Source organism: Oncorhynchus gorbuscha, linkage group LG05 (assembly GCF_021184085.1).
Source record: "Oncorhynchus gorbuscha isolate QuinsamMale2020 ecotype Even-year linkage group LG05, OgorEven_v1.0, whole genome shotgun sequence".
Taxonomy (NCBI): domain Eukaryota; kingdom Metazoa; phylum Chordata; class Actinopteri; order Salmoniformes; family Salmonidae; genus Oncorhynchus; species Oncorhynchus gorbuscha.
Window position 1 is genome coordinate 19947979 of NC_060177.1, and position 19187 is coordinate 19967165.

General features: G+C 43.1%; 1 protein-coding gene and 1 non-coding gene across 2 annotated transcripts in view; both read right to left on the reverse strand.

Moving 5' to 3' along the window:
- Window positions 1–3315: 3315 nt before the first annotated feature.
- The window catches only part of LOC124035635 (myosin-binding protein C, cardiac-type-like), a 42090-nt gene continuing 26218 nt past the window's right edge, over window positions 3316–19187 (reverse strand). Inside the window, 11 exon segments of the mRNA XM_046349187.1 lie at window positions 3316–3764; window positions 4185–4205; window positions 5642–5828; window positions 6105–6241; window positions 8002–8161; window positions 9198–9337; window positions 9661–9856; window positions 11212–11300; window positions 13160–13327; window positions 13890–14024; window positions 18693–18881. Of these exon segments, the coding sequence (XP_046205143.1) occupies window positions 3715–3764; window positions 4185–4205; window positions 5642–5828; window positions 6105–6241; window positions 8002–8161; window positions 9198–9337; window positions 9661–9856; window positions 11212–11300; window positions 13160–13327; window positions 13890–14024; window positions 18693–18881 (1472 nt within the window). The 3' untranslated portion in view covers window positions 3316–3714.
- Window positions 10418–10472, reverse strand: LOC124036778. Its single transcript, XR_006839030.1, has one exon. It is a non-coding gene; the product is annotated as a U7 small nuclear RNA (small nuclear RNA).

Here is a 19187-nt window from a genome sequence, read left to right on the forward strand (position 1 = left end):
CAACACTTTGTTAATGTGTCCATATTATCAAGCTCATTGGCTATTGAAATGATATCACAAATGTTCTTATTTTTGAATGGATTTGTCAATGTTTTGACTGAGTGTATTTTTAACCCCAACCAACTGTCCAGATTGTATTGGAGATGTTTGAAGCCCGTACATGCAAATTCCAAATCGGTGTGTATTGCTGTTTGTTTATCCATATTTAAATTATTTTTGATAGAAAAACCAATAATTAAGAATGGGATGCATTGTCTAACCATGGGAGCTACCTCTTCTACTTTAGTGGCTACCAGCAGTGCTTTGTAAGGTGTGTTCTTATTGATATTTTGTTATTTTGGTTTGAACTGTAGGCTTTGTTTGTAAATACATCGTTGTACAGCGTCACTGAATTTAAGTCTTGCTTTTAGTGGGAGGAATGTACAGTATGTACTGTATACTGTGATTTTTGTAAACCAAACTATATAAAACCATTTGCTTAAAAAAATGCTTTATCTACAAGATTTCTGACACACACACTCTCACTCATGCTTATAATTTATTTGCCCCACAGCGACACACAGTTGAGTTGGACTGATTTTGACCTTGTCAGGACGGTCAGTGTTTTTCTTTGCCTACAGTGTTAGGTTCTGTCTGACTGACTGACCATAGTGCCACTCAAGGGTGCTGTTGAAATTGTCAAGGCTATAAATGTCCCACAGGGCACTGGCACCTCTCCCAATTGGCTCCTCTGGCTGAGTTTCAAATCAAATTGTCACATACACATGGTTAGCAGATGTTAATGCGAGTGTAGCGAAATGCTTGTGCTTCTTGTTCCGACCATGCAGTAATATCTAACAAGTAATCTAACCTAACAATTTCACAACAACTACCTAATACACACAAGTGTAAAGGAATGAATAAAAATATGTACATAGAAATATACGAATGAGTGATGGCCGAATGGCATAGTTTGTTCATAGTATTGTTTAAAGTAGCTAGTGATACATTTATTTTTCCATTATTAAAGTGGCTAGAGTTGAGTCAGTATGTTGGCAACAGCCACTCAATGTTAGTGATGGCTGTTTTACAGTCTGATGGCCTTGAGATAGAAGCTGTTTTTCAGTCTCTCGGTCCCTGCTTTGATGCACCTGTACTGACCTCGTCTTCTGGATGATAGCAGGGTGAACAGGCATTGGCTCGGGTGGATGTTGTCCTTGATGATCTTTTTGGCCTTCCTGTGACATCGGGTGGTGTAGGTGTCCTGGAGGGCAGGTAGTTTGCCCGCGGTGATGCAGTGTGCAGACCTCACTACCCTCTGGAGAGCCTTACGGTTGTGGGCGGAGCAGTTGCCGTAACAGGAGGTGATACAGCCCGACAGGATGCTCTCGATTGTGCATCTGTAAAAGTTTGTGTGTTTTTGGTGACAAGACAAATTTCTTCAGCCTCCTGTGGTTGAAGAGGCGCTGCTGTGCCTTCTTCACCACGCTGTCTGTGTGGGTGGACCATTTCAGTTTGTCCGTGATGTGTACGCCGAGGAACTTAAAACTTTCCACCCTCTCCACTACTGTCCCGTCGATGTGGATAGGGGGCTGCTCCCTCTGCTGTTTCCTGAAGTCCACGATCATCTCCTTTGTTTTGTTGACATTGAGTGTGAGGTTATTTTCCTGACACCACACTCCGAGGGCCCTCACCTCCTCCCTGTAGACCATCTCGTCGTTGTTGGTAATCAAGCCTACCACTGTAGTGTCGTCTGCAAACTTGATGATTTGAGTTGGAGGTGTGCATGGCCACACAGTCATGGGTGAACAGGGAGTACAGGAGAGGGCTGAGAACGCACCCTTGTGGGGCCCCAGTGTTGAGGATCAGCGGGGTGGAGATGTTAACTACCCTCACCACCTGGGACGGCCCGCCAGGAAGTCCAGGACCCAGTTGCACAGGGCGGGTCGAGTCCCAGGGTCTCAAGCTTAATGACGAGTTTGGAGGGTACTATGGTGTTAAATGCTGAGCTGTAGTTGAACAGCATTCTTACATAGGTATTCCTCTTGTCTAGATGGGTTAGGGCAGGGTGCAGTGTGACTGCGTCGTCTGTGGACCTATTGGGGCTGTGAGCAAATTGGAGTGGGTTTAGGGTGTCAGGTAGGGTGGAGGTGATATGGTCCTTGACTAGTCTCTCAAAGCACTTCATGATGACGGAAGTGAGTGCTACAGGGCGGTAGTCATTTAGCTCAGTTACATTAGCTTTCATTGAGAACAGGAACAATGGTGGCCCTCTTGAAGCATGTGGGAACAGCAGACTGGGATAAGAATTGATTGAATATGTCCGTAAACACACCAGCCAGCTGGTCTGCGCATGCTCTGAGGACACAGCTGGGGATGCCGTCTGGGCCTGCAGCCTTGCGAGGGTTAACACGTTTAAATGTTTTACTCATGTTGGCTGCAGTGAAGGAGAGCCCACAGGTTTTGGTAGCGGGCCGTGTCAGTGGCATTGTATTGTCCTCAAAGCGAGCATTGTGGGTAAAAAATAACCCTGTTGATGGTGTCCATGCCACCTGATTCACACTGAGTGCCCCCTGTTTCTTTAACACATCCAAACCTCAAGGGGTGTGTAATAACGTCATGATGGGGGGGCTTACTGGAAGTGTATAAGTGCACATGAACTAAGGTCACATTCAAGACCAATCAAATCTACACCAAGTTTGACAATAAGAATGTGTTTATGTTTAGAAAATGTGTTGTGTGAATGTATGCTAGTGGATGAAGGTAGGTGGTTGGCAGTGGACCTCAGAAACCAACAGGAGCAGCCTTCTCTCTCACACCCTGTTTGGAAATGGATTTGGCTTGACCAAACATTTCACCTCCCAGCGATGCACCCACAGGGGGAATGGGACATTCCAGCTGTTCCAACACTCCCCACACCTCATCGCTGGGCCTAACACATTAAACATATTGCTATATCCTCTTTTGGGCTTAGTTAGACTTTGTTACGTTAATACCCAGCAGCTTTTGTTCATTCCCTCTGGCATTCAAGCGCCAGAGCATCAACTGTTTGTTGACCTCATAGTGATCATGTTCTGTGGGTAGGGCAGCATGAGGCACACGAGTGCTGCTCCACCTGTGTATTCATCTCTGTGTTAACCCCTGTCCACTGTCTGTATCCCATGTTAAACAATGGTGGGGTTTTATAAGGCCTCACTAGCGAACAGGCCACACCAGAGATAGTGGTTTACTTAAGTTGCATTATAACCAGTTCACAGCTGGGAATATGAGTATGGTTGGGTACCCTACAAACCTGGGATATACTTGTATTGGAATAAGTGAGAAAAAAGTGCCCACTGCCCGATGACAAAGCTTTGCATTTATTTTTCAGACATAAAATAAATATTCTATGCCACTGATACTCAATAACCCTTTTCTACAAAGAATGCGAGAGTGAATCAAACAATGCAGTCCTTTGCTACTCCTCAAATTATTCCATGAAATAAATAAAGGTACAATAACACAATGTGGATGAATGTAGTTCCTTGGATGACCTATGTAAGATGATTTCACAACAGGGAACCGGGAAGATTGGCATGTGCACATAACGGGGTGGTAGTGGGACACAGGGTAATGAAAACTAATGGATTATCTCTGGTCTCTTCACATTGAGCTGTAGTCTGGCGGGTGTCCCAGTGGAGGTCCGTGTAGGATGAGACAGGACATCCATCCTATCTTCAACCGGCTTCTTTACACCTAATCAGCCTTGTTCATCTGCTTATCCCTCTCCTCTTTGGTGATTTGAGCTGCAAGGCAATTAGTCTAAGTCGTGAATCATATTTCCAATTAAAAAATCAAACATACTAGAACGTATTTGTTGGTGATTAATGTAGGACTGATAATACTTCACAATTTTAGAATTTATTCAATTGAATTATTGTCTTTTTACATTTTAATTCTAGACTATATCAATTTATAATATCCATATATTTTACCTTCTCGTACCCTTAAATTTAGTGAGATGGACCTTGCACATTGTTACATACAGTAATGTATAGTACATTTACATTTTAGTCATTTAGCAGACGCTCTTATCCAGAGCGATTTACAGAAGCAATTAGGATTAAGTATTTTGGCACACCTTTTATTATTTTCTAATTAATACAAATGAAACAATTCTATAATAATGGGATTGACCTCAGTTATTATTAAGTGTGGGGGCTTACCTTGGGGGAAAGTGCCAGGTGCTGGGAATAAAATGGGTAGAAGCATGACAGGACACAGCATGGTGGGGTTACAGACAGAAGGAGAGACACACGTCAGAGGAGATGGATCATGTCATGGTGGCAGGATCCATTTAGAACCTTTACATGTATTCCAGTGTACATTCTAAAGGTCCGTCAGGGAGTTAATATACCCGTATGAAGACATAACGATATGTCTGTATATGTTAACATGAAATCTCAAATAGGAAGAATAGATTTACTGTATTTGCCCACTAGAACATACAATGATTACCATGATACATGTTCTAGATTTGAACATGCCATTTAACACGTACAAGTATAATTCTTCCATCTCAGATTTGATGTCCAAATGTAATATTTCATAAGGAAACCACCAAACATGTTTCAAATATGAGTTGGGGAGCATTCATATATTATGACATTTTCAGACATTCATATATGACTTCATATTTGATGGACAGATATGTACTAAGGGTACCGGTTCCAGACAGGAAACAGAGTGAAGTACACAGGAAGATGGAAACCTTTACAATTACATCCCTATTTACGGTGGTCATAACTGTAACAATCACCATGTACACTCAGTGGCCAGATTAATAGGTACACCCATCTAGTACCGGATCGGACACCACAGCCACCAACCAGCCTGTACTCTTGACACCAGGCAGGATGGTGCCATGGACTCATGCTGCTTACGCAAAATCCTGACTCTACCATCAGCATGACGCAACAGGAGCCGGGATTCTTCGGACCAGGCAATGTTTTTCCACGCCTCAATTGTCCATTGTTGGTGATCGCATGCCCACTGGAGCCACTTCTTGTGTTTAGCTGATAGGAGTGGAACCCGGTCATCTGCTGCAATAGCCCATCTGTGATAAGGACCAACGAGTTTTTCATTCCGAGATGCTGTTCTGCACAGCACTGCGCCGTTATTTGCCTGTTTGTGACCAGCCTGTTAGGTTGCACCATTCTTGCCATTCTCCTTTGACCTCTTATTAATGAGCTGTTTTCACCCACAGGACTGCCGCTGACTGGATGTTTTTTGTTTGTTGCACTATTCTTGGTAACCCCGAGACACTGTTGTGTGTGAAAAGTCCAGATAGCCGGCCGTTTCTGAGATACTGGAACCGGCGCACCTGTCACCAATGATCATATCACGCTCAAAGACACTTCGGTCACATGTTTTACCCATTCTAACATTCAATCGACCAGTAACTGGAAACCTTGATGCCTGTCTGCCTGATTCATATAGCAAGCCATGGCCACATTATTCATTGTCTCTAGGAGTGAACCATTTTCGTGAACAGGGTGGTGTACCTAAAAAACTGCCCACTGAGCACACAAGAATGACAATGGATTTGGCAGTTGGTTGGCAGGCCAGGTGTGTTAAGGAGCTCACCAGCAGAGAAAAGGTGAGTACTGTTAGGGATACTTACGGCGAATCTCCAGCTTGCAATCCACTGTGTCTTCTCCACTGGCGTTGACTGCTTTGCACATGTACACTCCCCCATCAAATGAGCAGGGCTTGCGGATCTCCAGGGTGAGTACGCCCTGCTTACTGAACATACGGTACTTGGCCTCGTTGGAGATGTCCATCTTGTTTTTGTACCATGTCACTTTGGGCTGAGAGAGAGAGGTTACAATGTGAACTAGATTTGCCTAGAGTAATGCATATGGCAAAACAATGAAATAATGTCTATCTGCTATAACTAAGGCTCATAGTTTTTACTGGTCAGGACATGCTTGTCATCCCCCTACAGTACCAGTAGCAGACATGATGATAATGTAATAGTCGTGCTGATTTGATGGTGATTTTGATGGTGATAAATCACTATATCATTCATGGTTAGCAGCATAGCCTTTGTCCTTGTCATTCTCGCTTGTATAGGGACACCTCACCTTGGGGATGCCTCTGACAGAGCAGCTGAGGGTGGCGTTGTAGCCTGCTATGACTGAACGACTCACTGGAGGGTGTGTGAATTTAGGTGCCTCGGAAAAGTCATGCTCCTTGTAAGTTGGAGGCTTGTACTCGAAACCTGGTGAACAGATGAACAGGTGCAGTGCTCAACTTATGTTCAGAAAGTTTATGGGTTTTTACACAGGTGGCAGCAGGCAATGTTTTTTTTAATGAATTTCATGTGAATGCTAATCCTACATAAACTCAGCAAAATAAAATAAAGTCCTCTCACTGTCAACTGCGTTGGGGGTGGGGGGACTCCAAATCTAAAGTAACAGTCAGTATCTGGTGTGGCCACCAGCTGCACAAGTACTGCAGTGCATCTCCTCCTCATGGACTGCACCAGATTTGCCAGTTCTTGCTGTGAGATGTTACTTACCCCACTCTTCCACCAAGGCACCTGCAAGGTCCCGGACATTTCTGGGGAGAATTTTTTAAATTTTTTTTTTATTTTAACTTGGCAAGTCAGTTAAGAACTAATTCTTATTTTCAATGACGGCCTAGGAAAAGTGGGTTAACTGCCTGTTCAGGGGCAGAACGACAGATTTGTACCTTGTCAGCTCGGGGGTTTGAACATGCAACCTTCCGGTTACTAGTCCAACGCTCTAACCACTAGGCTACCCTGCCGCCCCAATGACCTAAGCCCTCACACTCCGATCCAACAGGTCCCAGAAGTGCTCAATGGGATTGAGATCCGGGCTCTTCGCTGGCCATGGCAGAACATTGACATTCCTGTCTTGCAGAACGAGCAGTATGGCTGATGTCATTGTCATGCTGGAGGGTCATGTCAGGATGAGCCTGCAAGAAAGGTACCACATGAGGGAGGAGGATGTCATTGCCTGCAATGACAACAAGCTCAGTCCGATGATGCTGTGACACACTTCCCCAGAAAATGATGGAGCCTCCACCTCCAAATCGATCCCGCTCCAGAGTACAGGCCTCGGTGTAACGCTCATTCCTTCAAAGATAAATGCGAATCCGACCATCACCCCTGGTGAGACAAAACCGCGACTCATCAGTGAAGAGCACTTTTTGCCAGTCCTGTCTTACCCAACGACGGTGGGTTTGTTCCCATAGGCAACATTGTTGCCGGTGATGTCTGGTGAGGACCTGCCTTACAACAGGCCTACAAGCCCTCAGTCCAGCCTCTCTCAGCCTATTGCGGACAGTCTGAGCACTGATGGAGGGATTGTGCGTTCCTGGTGTAACTCGGGCAGTTGTTGTTGCCATCCTGTACCTGTCCCGAAGGTGTGATGTTCGGATGTACCAATCCTGTTGCGGTGTTGTTAGACGTGGTCTGCCACTGCGAGGACGATCAGCTGTACGTCCTGTCTCCCTGTAGCGCTGTCTTAGACGTCTCACAGTACGGACATTGCAATTTATTGCCCTGACCACATCTGGAGTCCTCATGCCTCCTTGCAGCATGCCTAAGGCACATTCACGCAGATGAGCAGGGACCCTGGGCATCTTTCTTTTGGTGTTTTTCAGAGTCAGTAGAAAGGCCTCTTTGGTGTCCTAAGTTTTCATAACTGTGACCTTAATTGCCTACCGTCTGTAAGCTGTTAGTGTCTTCCACAGGTCCATGTTCATTAATTGTTTATGGTTCATTGCACATGCATGGGAAACAGGGTTTAAACCCTTTACAACAAAGATCTGTGAAGTTATTTGGATTATTACGAATTATCTTGGAAAGACAGGGTCCTGAAAAAGGGACGTTTATTGTTTTGCTGAGTTTACATACACAATGACCATGTTAAATTTATAACTATTGTTTGTTTATAGTTATGATGTCAGGGTGGTATTACTGTCATGAACAGTGTGCCAGGTATGGGAGCCCACCTGTTTTCTGGATGTAGGCACTGTCTGCTGAGAAGCAGGGCTCTAGGCTGAGGCCTACCATGTTCACAGCGTAGATACGGAAGATGTATTCATTCCCCATGATGAGATCAGCCACCACACAGTTAGTACGCCTATATAGCTCATAGACAGTGTACCATTCCTGAAAACCAACCACATTTGAGTCAAACTCTTCATTTTTAATTGAGACCACATTTTAGGGCTACCACAATACTACAGAACAACTAAACCACACTGTCAGTGTAACGTGTCTTGAGAGAATGAGAATGCATGCCAACTCCTATGAGTGTTTGCCAAACAAAGGGGCCCAACTGTGTTATATTTAGCAATGGGGCATCTCTGATATCCAATTGAGATATTGTTCTTTGTAACATGATAATCTCATATCTCACAGCCTGCCATTGTGAGATGGAAGAAATTAATTGGGTCTAATAATGACTTGTGTGAAACCTGAACCGGGAGCTTTTTATTTAGCCACTAACCTTGCAGCTCAGAGGTACATTGGGTTTCCATCACTACACAGACAAGCCATGTCCAGTATGAGGCCAAAGCTAGGGGCTAAAAACAGGGCGTGCTTGGCTTGCTGTGCTCTGGGTGGCTGCCTGGGGTGGTGGAAGGTGGCAGTTGGAGCTCAAACAAACAGGCCCAGAATGCAGTTATCCTTGCCCACAAAGACTCTCTGCCTAGCTGTGGCTGACTGTGTGTCACAAGGGAGGGTAAAATCCCCCTCGTGACCATGTAGCATTCTTCCCATCACATAGTGTACATACATTAGTCAATTATGGCCATGTGTCAGAGAGCTTAGCTACCTTGCCTTGGCAATGGCATGGTTATTAAACCCAACGTTCTAACACTCAGAGCTTGGCATAGTTCACTCTGAGCCCAGCCAGAGAACTAACAGATAATTATCAGCCAGCTCGCCCTCTCTCACACACACACTGGGATGACCTGTGTGTCAGTTAGAAAATTAGTATTAGCCTAATCGTGATTTAGAATATAGATCATGCTTTCCTGAACCTGACATGTGTGGGGCAGTGTATGATCTTCGTATAACCTTACTCATCTAGTATTGTCTGACCAATATGAATTGCTAGTTTTCTGTCATATATGAACCTCTTGCACAAATGAATGAGGAGAACATTTTCTTGTTAGACACTGCCCAGCAGATTGACTCTCACCATGGTCTTCTTGTCAGCCTTCTGAATCATGTAGCCGGTTATTTCACAATTTCCATTGTCCTTGGGTGGCTTCCACTCCAGAGCCACGTTAAAGCCCCAAACATCCATGATCTTCAGTTTCTCTGGAGACCCAGGCAAATCTAAAGATAAGAAATAATATTTATCGAGTCAACATACTGTACAATAACTTTACCTTAAACTCCAATTCAATCAATCACAGAGAAAGGTAAACCACACGGTGGGTACACGTAGAATATTGTTTACGCTGTATTTTAGGAGCAGGTGTGGTTTTGTTTCAATATCCAATGATAATGTCGGCAAAGGGACCAGCTTGAGGGATGTGTCGGTTTCATAGTTAATAACTCAGATACAGCATAAACCCATTATGAGTGAACTGATAGTGCCACTGATCAATCATAAAACATTTCTATTCCAAACCATTAGAGTTGTGAGGAGTCCTCACCGACTATCTGAATTGAGATGCTGGCTGTGTCCTCAACATTCTCAATCTGCAGCTTGACTTCATACTTCCCAGAGTCCTTCCTCTCTGACTTGCGGATGAACAGGATTGTGTCAGTGTCGCTGTTCCGGACGCTGACCTGCTTCGGGTTCAGATGCTCCCCATCTTTACTCCAGGTGATCACAGGCCTAGGCTTGCCCTAAAATAAAAAATAATTGAGATTGGAAATTAAACATTCTAATATTTTTAAGAAAGAAAGATTCTGGAGGACTGCAATACAAGTAAGTTAATATGTGTGAAATATTGGTTTTCCTCAGTAACCTACGTTTACTAAATTATCATTACAGTTCCAGGGGTGATGATGACTTCAGTACATCTCCAGACCAAGACATTTGAAATATGATATTGTTCAGATATTTTTATGGCAGATTTGAACCTAGATAAGTGTGCCTAATAGATACAGTAGATGGTGGTACATTTGGCGGTGGCCCAGACTCCTTGGCTTGTGGTTTTCAGCAGTTACTCACTATGAGCTGCTTAAGAGAATCATGTCTGTATCAGTTATCAGTCTGTCAATTGCATGTGTTACTAGGATACAGTTTCCAAACTGAAGCTGTATGTATTTATAGACTTGAGGGAAAAGCAGAAACAAATAAAGAGACAGACTGTAGTATCCTGTAGTATTTACTGTAGTGTTTTTGCAGTCATTACTGTAGTATTTACTATAGTGTTTTTGTTCAATTATCTTTGACATACAAATGGGGGTTTTCTCGTTGAGGAAACCTACTGGACAAATACTAAAAGAGCAAATGTTCCCAAAACATGTAGGTAGGTAGGACTGGGGTCTGAATGAATAGTTCAGAGCCTCTGCTCTTTTCTATAATCTGTAGTGAACACAGTATGGTCTATACTTGGCATGTAGGTTTCTCACTTAGGGGTGGCACAAATTGGGTTATGGGGAGGGGAAAATGAACATGAAATACTGTAGTATTACTACACATAAACTGTAGTGTTTTGCAGACATTACTGTAGTATTTACTACAGTATTTTTTGGGTGCGGATAAAACTGTTGTGTTTACTATGGTATTCTACAGTATACTACAAAATGCTATAGCAAATACAGATGTATGATCTTATTTGGGCCTGTTTGCTACAGCAGGAAAATAATTCTGCAGTATCAGAACATGTGAATTATTATGTGGATTTAAATTAATGGACATTTCTGTTGAAAAATTAAGCCTTTTTAAACCTCAAATACACTACAAGTGTTCAATATCTTGCATTCTAGAAAAGTTATCCTAAAACAGGGTGGTCAAATTAAGATCTGTACTACACATGACTGAGGGATACTACAGTGTGATTAATTCTATAGTAAGTAGGCCTAGGCCTACTGTAAACTGTAGTATTTTTTTATGTGGGTAGCACCATATCCATAAGGAAATAGCAATTTCTAGTTCCAAAATCATTCAGCATATTTCTCTTATGGGCAAGGGCACCAGCATATATACAGTCCATTCATCCTATAGAGTGTGAAGGGTGTACTCTACCCCATACCTGGAAAGGGATCACAAGGTTGATTGTCTCCTCCACTTTCTTGATGAGGGTCTGTCGGAGATTTCTAGGAATCCAGATTTTGGGTTTCTCTGTAAACAAAATTATCATAAAATGTCAATGAATAAAGTTGGGCTGGCTTTAGGACCATGCAGACACCTCGGAGTGGGCGGGAAGACTGTTTGCCTGACTGCAGTGAACAGCACGACTTTTCTCTCAAAACAGTGCCGAGGTAGAAGATAGCAGTAATTGACTAGGTAACAGCTTGAAACTAAACTCGAGTTTTGAATTTCGTTGCTGAGCTAGTGCGTAGCAGCTAATTGCTCTAAGACATGTTGCTGAAGAATGTTATTTATGTCCCTTATCAACTGAGGTGAATGAAGCTACAGCAGCCAGGGTGATAATGGCTGGAGTCAATTGTTGTCAATTGCTTGTTTTTGTTGTTCTCTAAATAGCATTAGGAATGTAGGAATGCAGTAAATAGAATAAATAAAGTTACTTTGTTATAGCCTACTCTCGGTTTACCTGAAATTATACCAATGCCATCAGTACCCTAAAGCTCGGGGCCTAGCCGTCTCGGGGTGTGCTACTCCACTGCTTATAACTATACTTTTTCAGTATCTAAGATGTGCCAGCTATACATTTGGTTTGCTAACTTGCTAGCTAAGTGTCTAGCTCGCGAGATAAAGCTTCTTGGTTACAGCAGAAACAATCAAATGTCTTTGTGTTTGCCAAACATTTATTTGTGCCGCAGCAAACTGATTAGCCTTTTGAGATACTGTAGTTATAGAACTTTATGAGCTGGGCTGTCTGTCCTTGCAATTAGTTTATGTTCGCTTGCGCTTGTTAGCATTTAACTAGCGTCCACTATGGGATTTTTTTGGGGGAAAAAATACTGGCCATTGTGTGCACTGCCAGTAATACCGTATACCCCGTTATGGTACAGGAATGGTTTGAAGGTATGAAAATCTGCATACCGCCCAACCCTAGGTGGTTCATGGCTCAGACTTTTCCCTGAGACTGGGAGTACCACAATACCTTTCAACTATCACTTTTAGCTTGATGGCACCATTACTGGTCTAATGAGTTACTGTTCATAAACATGGACCAACTGCCTGTGTGGTAATATAAAGTGTGAGTTGACAACATCAAGTGCTTGTCAGTGCAATTCCATGGTAACAGTAGCACAGACTTTCACTTTAAAATGTATGTCAAACAAAAACCAATAATTGGAGAGTTAAACAAACCATACAACTCTATGCACAAGGAATACTTTTAACAATTTCCACAGAAAATGTTGCAAAAACACATTTACTTGTAGAACAATGCAGATGAGAGTTTGTGTTTCAGTTACCAAACTTGGCATCTGCACTGTTCTACAAGTAAATGTGTTTTTGTTTAACTTTGCAATCATTGATTTTTGTTTGACATATTTTAAGGTGAAAAATCTGAGTCTCAGTGTCACTCTGTTAACGTGGAATTGCCTTACTGCCAATCAGCATTTAGTGATAGTATCATCCTGTCAGCAAGCGGAAAGGCCGGGGGCTTCAGTGTGCATCTGAGACCTCAAAATACATCTCACAGCTAATCTGTTAGGTGCTGAGAGCGAAATAGCTGATGACCTTGGCAATGTATGTATGTTCCCAAACATGATCTGTGAGCCCTGAGATCCATGTAGGGTAGTGGAGGCTTACTTCAAGCCTCATCAGCTAAATATCTCAAACTGTAGAGAAATAGGAGAGAGGAGACAACAGCAGGACACCCCACTTACTTTCCATTTCAACCTTTGGGTTTTGAACAAACTCATGATGTCTCACACTTACAGTGCAACTTCCCTGGTAAAAAATGTATTTATGTTTTGTACATGTTCGGACTTTACTCTCATTGTATGGGAGGGAGGGTAAAATGGAAAAATTGGGATTTGTTTTAGTCAATCATGGGGAATGCTTACGCATGATCTCGCGGATAGTGACGGCCTGTGCTAGGGAGGTAGGTGCACTGGGCCCTGCTGTGTTGTAGGCTCTGACACGGAACTGCATCTTCTCCCCTGTCGGCAGGTCCCGGATGATTACAGATGTCCTCTCTGTCAGACCCTCGAAAGCTGGCACCCATTCATCAGCTGTGGGCAAGAGATGGCCAGACAGACTTGTCAAAACGCAACATCCGAAGAAATCTCAGTGCCCCATCCCTATATGTCATCACAACTAGGGCTGCCTGCATGGATTGAGTTAGAACATTGACGTGCAGCTGGCCAGCATAGTCAACCCTGAAGGGATTGCTTTAATTACATAAGCATTGTGCTAATGGTCCCTGGCTCAAACCACTCTTGACAATTTAGGTCCTTGGTGTTGTCAGACTTAAACCAAAGCTTTTTACATAATGGCTCGTCATGGAAAGTGTGATACATCTTGCAAGGTAGAGGATTGTCGTTTTATGTAAGAGGGTCAAATGTTGGACATTTTCCTGCATTTGGATTTGTTTGGATTTATTTGACTGTTTTTATATATTGTTAGGTTGGTTTTTAAATAATGTGTTCCTAACTGAAATACTCTCTTCAACAGCTTTCATGCCATCCTCCTCCTTATCTACCCAGATATTGTGTGTGTGTGTGTGTGTGTGTGTGTGTGTGTGTCAGGGATCAAAATATTGAATGCCAGACCCTCCTGGACCCCAGTACTCACAGCCCTCCTTGCAGTACTCGACCCCATAGCCATCCAGCTCAGACGAGCCCAGATGCTCCGGGGTTCTCCACTTCAGTGAGACGGTAGTGTCACTGATGTCATCCACGCACAGGCCGACGGGCTCACTGGTTGGGGCTTAGAGAGAGGAGAGAGAGAGGGACACAAGAAAGGAAGAGAGGGGGAGATCAGCAACATTATGCTAGTCTAAATAAGAAATAAATGACAAGAAAAAAGACATCAATAGCTACATATGTTATGTCACAGTATGTGACTGTAAAGAAGACATGTTGCAAAACAGAATGAAACATTTCAGTGTCCGCAGGTGTCAAGGCAGGATATTTTTTATTGTGGATTTACTGCTACCTGTCACTGATGCCTCAGCATCAAGGCAGTTTAACTTCGCTGCAGATAAAGTTTAGTGTTGCTACAGGTAACAGCCATATAAACTAGGGTCCTCCAATAAAAGCATGAGTCACTTCCTGAAATACAGTATCTCCAACCTTACCGCAACCCATGTGTTAAGCTCCCCTGCAGGCTAGCTGACATGGAGCTAGCACATTGGAGATTTAGTATGGACCTTGCAGGCTCCCAAATGGCTCCCGAGTGGCGCAGCGGTCTAAGGCACTGCATCTCAGTGCTTGAGGTGTCAATACAGACCCTGGTTTGAATCCAGGCTGTATCACAACCGGCTGTGATTTGGAGTCCCATAGGGCAGCGCACAGTTGGCACAGCTTCGTCCGGGTTTGGCTGGTCATTGTAAATAAGAATTTGTTCTTAACTGACTTACCTAGTTAAATCAAGGTTTAAAAAATGTAAATGCTGGACAGGGCTTTCAACCTGGTCTTAGAGCATTTTGTATTATTCTGTACGCAAATCCAAGCCACTCCATTTAGGATGTTATGTATTCATTTGTGGATGTCCATTACCCATTTCATATGACATGTTTACTAATTATTACATGTTACAATTACTAATTACAATTCGTATTACATGTTATGAATTTCTAAAACGAACAATGTGTTACGAACAATATATTACGAATTTGCAAAACGTATGATATGTTAGAAATTCTAGCTAGGTGGCTGGGGGGTTAACGTTAGCTAGCTGGCTAACTTTAGCTTGGCTAGGGATTATGGTTTGGGGTTAAGTTTATGAGTTAGGTTAAAGGGTTAGATCAGGGGAAGGGTTAGCTAAAAGGGTTAAGGTTGTGGTTATCTAACATGCTTAGTTGCAAAGTAGCTCAACAATCATAAGTAGTTGAAAAGTTGCTAAAATGCTAAAGTTATCCATGATGAGATTCAAACTCACAACCTTTGGGTTGCTAGACGTTTGTGTTATATGCCTACCCATCTACCCCGACCAACCACCCAACTTTTTTTTTCCTTAAGTAACCATCCGTCTTATGTAACCATCAGTGGAGGTTGCTGAGGGGAGGCCGGCTCATAATAATAGCCAGAACAGAGTAAATGGAATGGCATCAAACACATAGAAACCACGTGGTTGATGTATTTGATACCATTCCAATTATTCCGCTCCAGCCATTACCATGAGCCCGTCCTCCCCAATTAAGGTACCACCAACCTCCTGTGGTCACCATACCAAACATGACATATCATACTAATATCAGTGTTCTGGATTTACCTTTACTATGTTACGTCTAGTCTGAGACAACGCTGCAATACTAGACTAGCTGCATCACTGCTACTATGGAAACCATTCAGTCCCTATAAATTTTAATGTCATGTTCAAGTCACAATTTTTCTTAGAAAATGGGTAAATAACAATGGAGAGAATCTCACATTCTTTGTTTACATCCAAGAGTCTAAAGATTTATTTCATGAATAATCCTCCAAATATCAAGAGAGAGAACTGAGGTCATTTGTCATTTGTCTTGTCATAGCTGATTTGTACCACATAAACAGTTTGTATGTAACAACACAATAGCACATAGAGACAACCTGCAAAAGCAGCCTAAAATAAGCTCATGCTGACAGCCATCACAGGTTGAGTTACAGAGTTACCTTGCCCCCGAGCCCATGTCACAGGTTAACCAGAAAGGGGGACATGTAGGCACGTACTAGAGGTCAGAGGTCAGTCTGTGTTTAAAGGGACTGAATGGGAAAGACCTACGGGCAGTACAGGATCACAGCAAACAATACTTTGATAAACATCCTTTTCATATTTTCAGCCAATACACAAACAACAACACAGGAAAATCTGTTAGTAGAAAACGTTTTTTTCTCTTTTGCGCCTGTGAGTTTTAATACAGAGAGACAAAATATACATGAAACAACAAACATCTCTGATTTACCAATGAAGGTGGCACTGTCCGTTCCTACTTATATTGCCCCTTACAATAACAGTTAAAAGGAGAACAGAACTACAGCCAGGGTTTACCTTCTATCTTATTATCATCATCATTAAAGAAAACACAGTATTTATTACAGCACAAACCATGCCCCTGATAGTTGACCCTAGCTTAGAGGAAAATAAATCTGCCTACTCCTTGGAGGTTCCGGCTCTGGTACGGGCTCTGGTGCCGGGGCAGGCTCTGGTGCCGAGGCACCCTCTGCAGGGGGAGCTCTATCGGCTGGTGGGTCTCCTTCTGACGAAGAGGCCTCATCCTCAGCTGGGGCTCCTTCAGCTGGGACTGGCTCTGCTGTGGGTGCTGCTGGCTCAACAGGGGCCTCTTGTGCTGGTTCATCTGCTGCCTCTGGCTTGGCCTCCCCCTCTGTCGGTGCCTTTACTGCACCATCCACTGGAACCTCCTCCGTCGCTGGCTTCTTCTCGGCCGTCTTTGGCAGCATTGGCTTGGTCATCCTTGAATAAGGTTAAGATAGTGCTGTTCGAAGTGAGTTTGTTGTACTCCTCCTGTTCCTTGTCTCCCACACGCCTCAATCTACTCTGCTGCTGCTCCTCTGTCTCTCCCTCTCTGTTCTGTCTCAGTAATAGCACTCGACAGCAGCAGTTCAGCTGGGTCAATGTCCTCACAGAGCAGCCTCAACAGTAGCAGCTCGCCCCTGTGTTCTAAGCAGCTGGTCCCAGCCCCGCCGTGCGCTTACATGCCATTATTTATAGAGGGGGATGCCACAGATAGTTTCCTAATCAGCTGTCTTACGAGAGATGGGTCCGTCCGGATACCTCGATGTTCACACTCACATCCCGGAGAAGGTAGAAGGGGACCCAATGTAATAGAATAAGAGACAATGCAAAATAGAGCCCCTTAATTCCACCAGACTCTGATTTCTGTCCTGAAAACACCTCCAGTCTTATTTTAGCCAGCATCTATCCAAACATGTTTTTCTTACAAGCACAAGTCTGCATGCCATGGGAACCAAATCTCAAGATGACCATGTGTTGTTGTTGAGTGGTTAGAGGTGCCCGTTGTGATTACATAGCAGACCTTAACATGGCTTAGGGGATATGTAAACTTAACTCTCAGTAGCCAAACCCCCAAAACAATTCACTTTAGTGATAGACCGCACTGACGTCAATACTTCAAGATGAAAACAGTTTTGCACATTTTCAATTAAAAAACGTTTAAAAAAAATACATAACTTGATACATCAAATTGGGAATTTTGTGACATTAATGCAACTGTATTATCAAGGAAGTAATATCAACATTATCTTCAGAGAATACAGGTATGTAGTTGCAGTCAGAACAATGGGGTTGTTTCATCTGTTTTTATGCTCTGTTTATGTTCCTTGGTCCGCTCACAGCAGGTCAGTGTGAGTGTAAATCAGACATCAATCATCTCTGCCAGGACAAAAGTTGTGTTATGTGACAGTGTGACAATACCTGCACACAATAGTATGGTTATTGTGAATAGTCAGATGAATATAATAGTTTGATTAAAACGTTTACATGCAATGCAAGAAGAACGATTCTCCTAATAATCCTGTTTACATGGACACATCTGAAATCAGGCTACCTGAAGGGACTTTAATAAATGCACAAAATCACCAATCAAAATAAACATTCTACCACAGTGACCATATTATTTTTGGGAAGCCTGTTTGATTCTGAGTCCGGACATATACAGTTTGTATGTGAAAACTATTTCTAAGATGCATACTTTCAGTTTGCACACACAGGTCATTACTTCTCTGCATTATTCATCTACATGGGCTAGCTCAGGCTGTGTTAGGTTACAGTATGTGAGGTGAATTGTTTCTCATAAGTAATGGTTTAATGTAATTGATTTGGCATAATACATGATTGCGTTGTAAAGATACATTCTTTCAGACCACTGCCCTCTTGTGGTAACTTCCCTCGTCCATAAGAGGGATGATTCCGCTTTCTGGTGCTGGCACTTGTGCAGATTAAATGCACTGCTGGAACTCCGATGAAGCCGTTTACACATGTCCTAATAACTCAAAAGATTGCTTAGAAAACCCAGTGTTTTAATTGGCGTATGTTTACTTTGATTTTGACCTTACGCCGATTAAGAGTAAGGTATTTACCTGACTATTACCATACTGGTCCTATTGCCATAATAAATTTAATATCGAATTATTAGTTTGCATGTAAACGTAATCATATGACTGGCAAGTGACTGATACCTTTTGCTGACCTGGCCCCACCAGAGCACGCGCCTATACGATGACCATCTAGCCCATGAATCATTCTCCACCGCTACACCAACAAGTTTTGAAAGCTGACACCTATCTGTTTGCATTTTTTAATGACCTGATTGTACGAGGTGCTACATGGAACAAAATGTATTTCCCCATCCCTCAAACAGGCAAGTTCAATTTCATAGATGTACATAAAAGAAAATCACATAGGAGGGGAACTCACCCACTGGGATGAAGGGTTGTGAGGCAGCGCTGTGGCATGACATGCCAATGGCGTTCACTGCATAGACACGCATCTCATATTCCACACCTTCTATCATCCTCTTGGCCTCGTAGGTAGTACCAGTGTAGGGGTCAAAGTTCAGCCTCATCCACCTGTAACTCTTCTTCTTCTTCCTCTCCAGCACATAGCCTGGGAAGAAAAAGTCAAACATTGTTACTGTAGACATCACAGGAGGTTGGTGGCACCTTAATGGCTGCAGTGGAATGGTGTCAAATGCATCAAACACACGGTTTCCATGTGTCTGATGCCGTTCGTTCAGTTCCGTTCCAGACATTATTGTGAGCCGTCGTCCCAGCAGCCTCCACTGATAGACATGTGACTGTAGCTATCAATATACTATAATCAAACTACTCATATTTTTCTCTGTACATGTTCGCTGTAAACAAGTGAGCATTGTGCATGCCTGAACATAAGATCTGGTAAGACATTATGCAC